Source organism: Dipodomys ordii, unplaced genomic scaffold (genome assembly GCF_000151885.1).
Source record: "Dipodomys ordii isolate 6190 unplaced genomic scaffold, Dord_2.0 Scaffold45, whole genome shotgun sequence".
NCBI classification, from domain to species: domain Eukaryota; kingdom Metazoa; phylum Chordata; class Mammalia; order Rodentia; family Heteromyidae; genus Dipodomys; species Dipodomys ordii.
Genome location: NW_012267261.1, coordinates 1,690,183 through 1,701,100, shown reverse-complemented (window position 1 = coordinate 1,701,100; position 10,918 = coordinate 1,690,183). Strand labels below are relative to the sequence as shown.

Genomic DNA, 10,918 nt, shown 5'->3' with positions numbered 1-10,918 from the left:
TACATGTAACCTAATGATAGAGTAAATCAAGATCAGAAGACTGAATACCAATTCCTACATTAAAGAGGAGAAACAAGAATCCAAAGAATCTACTTGGAGTTCATAATCAGGCACTCATTAGATAGCAGCATTATTTGATGGATGTAATGGATTTTACAGTATTTATTTTCCAGTTTCAAGGAACTCTTACATTAGTTTTCATATGTGAGTACTTAAATAGGCATCTATCATTCCAATCAAGCTTTCAGATTTCTTAAATTATAGAATATTCAAAGTCATCTGGGAAAGTAATTCATTGTTCTGGTTCAAAAATGTCATGAAATTAAACAAAATATTCAGCAATGGCACATCTAAAGATGATATACAAAACTGAAAAATAAGAAAATTTTAAAAACCAATACTCCCACGGGCAAGGGAGTAGCCAAGTTTGTTACGGTTTCCAATGAATGACATGAGGCCCGTATAAGTCTCAATCAGAATGGGTTGAGTTAATACCATCAGTTCCTTTCCTCGTTCAGATCCAGTGGAAGTCTTATAGGCATTCTGAATCGCTGGAATAAGCTTAGATGTGAACCCAGACAACTGAGGAACAAAAGAAGAAGCACAGAGTTAGTAAATTCAGAGTAGCACCTGCAACTCCCCCCATCCCCCCTTCCCTTCCCCAAACTAGTCCTCATGAAGTTGATGGCTCCCCTGGGGCCACACTTCTCCTACCTGCTTAAACACAAATGATTTCTCAGGGGAGTCAGCTTCTGTTTGTCTCTTCATAAATGAGTCAGTAAATATATTATGTACATAATAGAATTATCTGCCTTGTCTTGTGTATGTTTCATTATGTACCACTTGTACAGCATTAAGAAGACAATTTTAATAAATTTTTGCAAATATTCTGTCATGAATAAGATACTTTCTGGGTACAGTTGGAAAGTTAAAGACAGGTAAGACACACTCTACCATCAAAGAAGACTGGCTATACTCCAGAATCTAAGAAATGAACTTGTAGCTCGACACCGTTAGCTCACGCCTATAATCCTAGCTACTCAGGAGGCTGAAATCTGAGGATCACTGTTCAAAGCCAGCCAGGTATGAAAGTCTGTGAGACTCTTATTTCCAATAAGCCACCAGAAAACCAGAAGTGGCTCAAATGGTAGAGCGCTCGCCTTGAGTTGAAGAGTGCAGGGACAGAACCCAAGCCCAGAGTTCAAGCCCCTTGACCGACAAAAAAAAAAAGGAAAAAGAAAGAAAGAAAAGAAAACAAAAAGAGAAGAAAAGAAAGAAATCAATTTGTAATTACAGCACAAAGAAATAAGAAAACAGAAACATTTTATTTATTAAAATAGGAAATATACAAGGTAAACAAGTTACCACAGTCAGTCCACAAAAAAAGAGGCATAAAATGTTAAAGGAATCCAAAAGAGATGTCACATATAGTTAAAGACTGGGAATGACTTCAGGAGGACTAGAATATAGGAATGGAATCTTCCAGTTCTATAATCCTTGTAGGATTATAGTCCTTATAGGACTGGGACACTCTATCCAATAGAAATAAAGTTCAACAGATTAGGAAGGATATAGTAAATAGATGCTGCCCTTTACAGTTTAGCATTCTTTTCAACAAGTCAAATTCTTCTTCTGATAGGTATTTCCATTTTTCTTTGAAGGACCACTATCTTTCCCTTGGTTTATATTATGAGCTAAAGTAGAATTAGCATTAATGCTTGCTTAGGACAAACCAATAAGAGTAACCCATGCTTTTGTTTAGTTCTGGTCCAGTTATGAGCAAAGAAGACCAATGTGCTAGTCAAACATGGAAGGTATCCATGATCAATTGACCACACATAGTGAACCTGACTATGCACAAAATCTATAGAGATGGGGCTAGGAAGGTGGCTCAGTGGTAGAGTGCTTGCCTTGCATGCACAAGGCCCTGGTTCGATTCCTCAGCACCACATAAGCAGAAAATGCTGGAAGTGGTGCTGTGGCTCAAGTGGTAGAGTACTAGCCTTGACCTGAATTGCTCAAGGACAAAGCCCAGGCCCAGAGTTCAGGCTCCACAATGGACAGAAAAATAGAATCTACAGAGTTATGGATAGAGCTAATGTCTTGACAAAGTCATATGAATGAATAGATCACATTAACACTGAACAAGTCAAATAAGCCAAGATTTTTTTTTCTTTCCTCTAGTTACATCAGGTTGCATTGGATTTTTTAGTAATCAAGAGATAGATAATTCATTCAGAGAGTATTATAAGCAGAGATGTAAATTAGCATGTAAGTGAGGAAAGTTTGTATCTTCACATTTCTAAAACTTTTATATGCAGCATTTCATTCTAAAAAAAACCTCTGATAAGGTAAAACACATGTATTAGAAATATAGAAACTATGAGAGTTGCCACAGTTAGTCTACTTTTATACATCATGGAAAGAAAAGAGCAATTAGGAATAAAGGCCTACTCACAGTGAAATTTAAACCTATTTCCTTGGTCACTGGTTTACTAATCTAAATCAGGACTCTCAGAGTTCATTCCAAGTTCAACCCAAATTATTAGGCATCTTCTATAAAGGGATTATTGTTTTTGTCTTCTCCATGTGGAAGTCAGTTTTTTATTTAAGAGAACAACCCAAGAGTATCCCCTTGTGAAATTTCAATTAATACCAGAAAAAGAAAATGAGGCTTTCATAAGAATTCAAATGTTTTATACTGGTTCTGTCTTGAATTGTCTTTGGGAAAGCCACTTTCCCCCAGTTCATCCTTAGTTTCCATTTGTGTAATACATAAATAAAATTTAGAATGTGTCTGTCATTACTAGCTGACTTACACCTCAAGGAAAACCAAAAGTCACATGTGTGAAAATTATGATTTGTGCTAGTTTTCTGTTCACTTCTCATAGTCTCAGTTTGCCTACTAAAGTCAGACCTTTCAATGTATGGCTATTTGGATAAGTGTTTAAAAATTAGTTAATGTATATTTTTGTATAAAACTTCTGTAATAAAATTTATTTTTTATTTCAAATTTAGCCATTGTAGACTCTCTTCTAGGACTATTTTTAATCATTTAATATTATTTTTAATAGTCTCTGGATGGATAGTGAGACCATTACTGAGTTAATACAGCATAGAAAATACAGAGAATGGCAAGGTGCCAGTGGCTCATACCTGTAATCCTAGCTACTCAGGAAGCTGAGATCTGAGGATCTTGGTTGGAAGCAGGAAAGTCTGTGAGACAACTAATCAGAGAAAGCTGGAAGTGGCACTGTGGCTCAAATAGTACAGCATTAGTCTTGGGCACAAATTGGTTCAGGGACAGTGCCTAGACCCTGAATTCAAGCCCCAGGACTGGAAAAAAAAAACAAAAAAAGAAAGAAAGAAAAGAAAAAGAGAAAAGGAAGAAAAGAAAATATAGAGATTAGAAATGGTGAGGTACTGGGATCACAATCCCATTTAGATATATTATTTGAGTTTTCTAACAAGTAAGCATCGTACAGGTTTCCTATAAGCAAACTGTATATGTGAGCTCCATCATGAAGAACCATGGCAATAAAAAGTTCTTGCCGGCAGGTAACATTTCCATGATAGTATTCACAGATCCAAAAGTCGAGGACAGTTTTGGCAAACTGGAGTTAAAAACTTCACCAAGATAAGATATAGGATATAGTGTAGAAATCCACAAATTCAGAAATCTCTTGTTGAATAAAGTGCTACATCCTTGGAGCAGTTTAGAGGGGATTAAGTAGGTAAACAGGGTCCATTGGTTTCAGACATTGGTCCAATGCCTAAAATATAGCAAATAGCTAAAGCATCATGTCTCCTAAATTAACTCCTAGATCCTTTTCTTCCTTCCTTCTTCCTTTCTTCCTTTCTTTTCTTCCTTCCTTCCTTTTTCTTCCTTCCTTCCTTTTTCTTCCTTCCTTCCTTCCTTCCTTTCCTTCTTTCTTCCTTCCTTCCTTCCTTCCTTTCCTTCTTTCTTTCTTTCTTTCTTTCTTTCTTTCTTTCCTTCTTTCTTCCTTCCTTCCTTCCTTCCTTTCCTTCTTTCTTTCTTTCTTTCTTTCTCTCTTTCTTTTTGCCAATTGTGAGGCTTGAACTCTGGGCCTGGACCAGGGCCTGGGCCTGGGCCTGGGCACTCTCCCTCAGCTCTTCAGCTCAAGGATAACACTCTACCACTTGAGGCACAGCACTACTTCTGGTTTTCTGAGTGGTTTATTGGAGTCTCATAGCCTTTTCTGCCTGAGTTGGCTTGAACTGTGATCTGCAGATCTCAGCCTCCTGCGTACCTAGGATTACAGGCATGAGCCACCATGCCCATCCCATAGATCCTTTCCTTCTATGTAAAAATGCTGATGTAAAAAAGTATTTTAAAATTTTAATATATAGAGAAGTTGATGCAAAATTATTTAGAAAAAGATAAATAACTTTTTTAAAATTTGCAACACAGATGGGAAGGGGAAACAAAGGAGGAGGCAACAATGCTTGATAAGAAATGTACTCATGGGCTGGGAAGGTGGCTCAGTGGTAGAGCGCTTGCCTTGCATGCCTGAGGCCCTGGGTTCGATTTCTCAGCACCACATACGCAAAAAGAAAAAAGCCGGAAGTGGCGCTGTGGCTCAAGTGGTAGAGCGCTAGCCTTGAGCTGAAGAGCTGAGGGACAGCGTCCAGGCCCAGAGTTCAGCTCCCACGACCGGACCGAAAAAGAAAAAGAAAAAGAAATTTACTCATTACCTTGCCCATGTAACTGTAACCCCTTTGTATGGTATTTTCACAATAAAATTTTTTTTAAAAATTTGCAACAAAAAAGGATAGAGAAAATGTTATATCCTTTAATGTTGAAACCATAATCCTTTGAACAATATATTTGCCTTACACTGTATGACCACTTACCATCCAAAATGGATTCTTTTGAAAAGAAATAAGGTTACTAACAGTAGAACAATAAGTCAATGAGGTATTAGACAGAGGATGTAGAAGACAGGGCAAAAGCCAATCAAGTAACTTGCTTCCATATCTTCTGTCACACCAATTACAGATGCAGTATTTTATCCATTATACATATTTAGGTTCTAAATAACATTTCTGTTTTAAAAGCCTCTATTTAGATGGAAATCACTGCCTGGGAATCTCAAGCATGGACAGACTCAATACACAAAAGACCTACACAGCCTATTCTCCTAATTATCAAGCTCAAAGCCTATGTTTCCAGAATACCTTTCCATATACCCAAACTAAAAATTATTTTTTAGTATGAGGCTGGTGGCATGTAATTCTAGCTAATCAGGAGGGTTGAGATCTGAGAATTGATGTTCTAAGCTAGCTGAGAAAGGAAAGCCTCTTAACTCCAATTAATTACCAAAATGCTAGAAATGGAGCTGTGGCTCAACTGGTAGATTGCTAGCCTTAAGGAAAGAAAAATTCAGAGACAGCACTATGGCCACATTAAAGCCCCAGGACCAACACTATAATATTAATATTATCAATATTATTAGCAATAATAACAATAATTATATTTTCTATTGTATTTCACTTGTATCCTCACTCAAATATAGCACCCAGTTGTTTTGTTTTTTTTTAAGTAGAGTCACATCATGGCTATCAATCTAATTAAAACAAGGTTTCTCTACTATAGAACTATGCTATTTGAGGCCAGATATCTTTTTGTGATCAGGTAGAATTTCTTCTGCATTTTAAGGTGTATGATAGCATTTATAGCATCTATCCACTAATACCCATAGCATTTCTGCTCTAGGTAAAATAACTGAAATTATATTCTGGCTTTGTCATGTGTCTCCTGAGAACAAAAATCACTTATCTTGAGAGGCACTGAACTATAGTATGATGAAAGATAAGAACTGGGATCAGACAGTACTAATGTTAAGTTTCTCTCACTAGCTGAGTAGTTGTTCTCACTTTGAGCAAATTATCCACCCTTCCTGAATTTGGTGCCTTTCCATAAAATAAAAAATATTAATAGTATCAATTTATAGACTTCTATGCAAAGATTAAATAAAATAAAGTTTGTATATGACCTACACATGTATGTTTGTGCATATGTTCATGCATTAAAGGAAGGGTTAAGAAAGAAGAATAAGAAAAGGCTAGAGTTTGAGTTCATTGCATAGGCCATAAAGGAATATTGGTGGCCTATAACCAATAAATATTAACTATTTTTTATCAACATTGACATCATCATCAAGTCATCGTCTCTCAAAAGCCAAAGTACAATTAATCTCAATATTTCTCTTAACACACTGGATTATTAAGAATAACAGTATTTGTTAAATGGGTTACTAAATATTTTCCTCAATCCTCTTCATGAGCTTCATTTCTTTTTCTGTTTTTTTGAACTCTGGGCCTGGGCACTGTTCCTCAGCTCCCTCAGCTCTTCAGCTCAAGGCTAGTGCTCTACCACTTGAGCCACAGTGCCACTTCTGATTTTCTAAATGGTCTATTGGAGTCTCATGGAGTTTCCTGCCTGGGCTGGCTTTGAACCACAATCCTCAGATCTCAGCCTCCTGAGTAGCTAGGATTATGAGCATAAGTCACCAATGCCTCGCTATACACTTATTTCTAAGAGTCCTTTGTGGCCTCAAAATCTAAGTGCTAGGAAAAACAAAAACAAAAAATGTGACACTATTTCATACTCAATAAACTTAGCATTTCACTGAAGTCAGATGCACTTCATTTCCAGCCATTTCTGTGGGCCTTCTGAAAGGAGGAAGGCATGCTTGCAGAGAAACAAGCAGTGGAAGGAAAGGCAGACAAAAGGCCATGTACCCAAGCTGGCTCTTAAGCATTTCAAGCACCTGAATTCAATCTGTGTGACAGGAACGCTGTGTCATCTGATATGAATGCCACCACCACATAGTTTTCTCTGAAAGCTTTTATACACCCACCTAGACTGGCTCCCTCCTTTATTCCAATCTTAAAAACAAAGGGTCAAGTTTTAACAACTCCAGTTACACAGGGACTGTGGGTTGGTTAGGGTGAAGTACAGCAGTATTCATGGGGGTGGGGAAGGAGGAGTAATCTTGACTTTACAGCAATTATTTACCAGCTGAGTGCCTGGGCCCCTGGTTGCTTCAGGAGATGTCTGCCAGCAGTTCCCTGCCTAGAGTCTCAGTTTTCTTTATTACAACCATCCCTGGCTTCCTGTTTACACTGGGCAAAGAGACCAGGTTTCATGCCTGCAGGCTCACATTCCTTCACTGAGCAGGTTTTCCAAGCCTTCAGGCCACAGGTTTTAACCTCCCAGTGTAGAAAGGAAGGCAGCCTAGGGAAAGAACCAGTCCACCCAATACTGAATGCTTGAAATCACTCATGAAGTTACATTGCTTGTCAAAATGTACATAGAGTATCCATGCATATTTTACCTGGAATTGTCTCTACAGAGGCACAAAGACTACAGTGTATATCGAAATAAGATGGGTCGGTAGTTTATTTTCTATACAGTAGGTTTCTACATTCAATTTCTATTCTCCTACCAGTCCAGTTCCTCAACTTCCCTCTGTACATGCATGAACAGGTGTCCACACACACACACACACACACACACACACACACACTTTAAGCTCCTTAAACTGAGTTTTCTTTATCTAAGAACATTTCATATGACTGTAATTTGCAGCTTTTAACCATGTTTCCTTTACTTAAACATCTTTTCTCACCTCCTTTGATGTTTAAATCACTCATGCCTTGATTTTTCACATCAAATGTCATCACACCTGTTAACTTTTGGACTTACTTGTTCCCTCTTCTGGGCTCCCATAATACCTTGTGGACCCCTCTATTAACAGTCTCAGCACATTAAATAATAATTTGTTAATTACCTTTCTGCCTCCTCCATTTACACCACAAGTGCCTGGAGGGAAAAATCAACTTACATTTCTTGGTTTCCTAGGTTACTAGCACTGCTTCAGGTAGCACTCAATGCTAGGGAGATATCCAGAGAGTATTTGTTAAATTAATGTGAAGAGATAAAAAGGGCTAAGAATATAAAACCATAGTTAATTGCCAAAACATCTATACACTTTCAGGATAGGAAATAACGTTAGGAAAAAGTATATGTGGTTGTTCTATGGATGACTTTGGTTGGCTGGTATCTTTTCTTTTAATCTTTACTTTGCTGGGTTTTCAGGAATAGATGTACTACACTGCTGCAAAGAACATACAGCCCAAATTTGTGAATAACTGAATGGATACCAGGGGCTGGTGGTACACATCTGTCACACTAGCTACTTAGAAGGCTGAAATTATTAGCTGGACATGGTAGTACACATCTGGCATACTAGCTACAATGGCAAATAGGCAGATCATGGTACAGGCCACTCTGGGTATATAGACCGACCAGATCCTATGTATCCTATTTCACAAAGACAGAAATGTCTGGGGGTGGGAGGAGATAGAAGCAGAGCATCTGCATAACAAACAGGCTCTGAGTTCAACCTTGAGAGAGAGAGAAAGATACATAGAGACATAGAGAAAGAGACACAGAGAAACAGAAAGAGACAGAGACAGAGAGGGGAAGGGAGAAAGATGGTGGGAGAGGGAAAAGTAAAGCTAAAAGTTTCAAATTCAAAGTGAATGAATGACTGAAGTAATGAAACCAGATATATATTGTAACATATAGTATCATATCATCATATCAAAGAATACAAATACACATAAGTCTCTATCACTTTCTCTTTCATATATACATATACACACAGGCTTACACAAACACACAAAATAGAAATGAATTTATACCCGATGTAGAATTATTATTGTAGTCAGTTTATTTATTCTGTTTCATTAAGTATATTTATAAAATAGAGATATTCACCTAAATTTGATATGTTTTTTACTAATTGGTTTACATAAATAAGGTATATTATGTAAATAATATTTATATAAATAAGGTATAATTACATAATACTATATAAGACTATTTTTATATATTATCAAGTATTATGTACATTATTGATACAAATAATGTTAAAAATACCTAACGTTTTCCACTTTCATGATGGTTTAATATGAGTAAAGCAAGGCAGGTGTAACTCAGGTTGAAAACTTTTGGTTGAGTGAGGTGATAAGTAAGATTGTATGAACAGAGCCTTTTGACCACTATATTTGATCAGGTTGAACTCGTTTGTAGTTATTCATGTTAATGATTGATAAAAGGAGAAGTGATACTGGTAAATCAACATTAAGAAACTTAATTTTAACATAATGTAATTGGGTCTGTTAATATGTCCTCCTGACAAACCTGTTCTATAACTCAGCTTTGACCCAATGTCATATGCTTGGAACCCCATATCACCACCTCAACGTTATCTACTGAGTTTAAGACACAGGTTCTCTCTGCCTGAAAATCAACTCAATCTGAAATTCAATGATGTTTCAAACCTAACATACATGACTTAAACTAAACTAAGTTAAACCTCCAAGCCTATTCTTACTCCATTTATCTTCATTCAAATTAAGGGAGCCCTTACCTACCCAACCAGAAGCTACATATCATCCTCTCCCGTATCCTGTCAATTATGTATTTTCATTAATTTTTATGCTGAATAATTTAACATGTCCTCATCTTCTTTCCCTGTCACTGTAACAATACACATATTTTCATGTACCTCTCTTACTTTTCACTGGATCCAAACTTCTGTTCTAATCAATTAGTGTGCATTTTTAAACCTAAACCTTCTTATCTACCTTCTACACTAAGCATTGTCTTGCACAAGGACAAGAATTTTGTCTCAATGTTCATAACGGTAGCAACAATCAGTATACCTGCATTTTGTACAGGTGTCAGAAAACTTTTGTTAAATAAGAGATTCTAGGTGCTATGAAGAAGACTGGGCAAGAATAAATCTGCATATTTCTAATATTAAGTTATTTAATTATATTGTAAATCATTTGAAAATGCTGTGTCTAACTCACCACACATTATTCCCTATGCTGTGCCACAACAAATTTGTTAAATTATAATTATTGCCAGAATTTGACATAGTTTAAATATATATATATATATATATCCCATAGTATGTTCTTTTATTCTATTCCATTCATAATAGAAATGGAAAAAAACTTACAGTACTTTTTAAATTATGTAAAAAATTCATATTAAAGGGTTTCTAGATATCCTAACATCATTTTTCATATTATTTTATATTAATTATTTATATTAATATAATATTATATTTCATATTATTTTATATTAATATAACTAAGTCTTAATCAAAGCCAAATCTTGGTGAAGGTCCTGAACACAAATAACATTGTGACAAAAAAAAAACAGGATCAAAGTATTCATCACCTCACATTCCACATGGAGATCCTTTGTTTATCTACTGAGTTAGGACTTGGGGTAGCCTTTGAATAAGAATTAACTTGGCATATAAAAATGTCAGAGTGTTGCCAGAATGGGAAAACAAATACCCTTAGATTAAGAAAAAAATCCTTACAGGAAAAATACTTAAGAGATCTATATAGTACTATAATTGACTAAAACCAACCCAACAATCTGTTGTATTTATGTATGTAATATTCACGTGCCTCTATGTATGCATATACTCACATACACACACAAACATATACACACATATTTGCCATTCTACTCTTATTTACATTTCAAAAGAACTACACTGGTTTTCTTTTCAACTTTGCTAATGTGAAATCTAGGAATAAGTATAACACTATAATCTACCAACTACATTTGTGGATACCTGGGAAGTACTATCCTTATACCCGTTTAACCTCTCATTTTCTTTTGAAATGGATTGTATTTGAATGTGGAGAATTCAACAAAGCACCATTGTATATTACAATGAGACAGTGAGATTTCTTCTCTGCAATTTATAGCATCCATTCTATATTATTTTACCCCGAACTTCCAGGAAAGGACATTCAGAAAAAAGTAACTAATGTACTAGATATGAGGACTAAAAGA

At 36.0% G+C, this 10,918-nt stretch overlaps 1 protein-coding gene across 1 annotated transcript in view; it reads right to left on the bottom strand.

Annotated features, from left to right (window-relative positions):
• Positions 1–243: 243 nt before the first annotated feature.
• Tprg1 (tumor protein p63 regulated 1) overlaps positions 244–10,918 on the bottom strand; it is a 99,736-nt gene continuing 89,061 nt past the window's right edge. Inside the window, exon 5 of the mRNA XM_013019402.1 lies at positions 244–582. Coding sequence (XP_012874856.1) covers positions 388–582 — 195 coding nt within the window. The 3' untranslated portion in view covers positions 244–387. The remainder of the gene's footprint in view (positions 583–10,918) is intronic.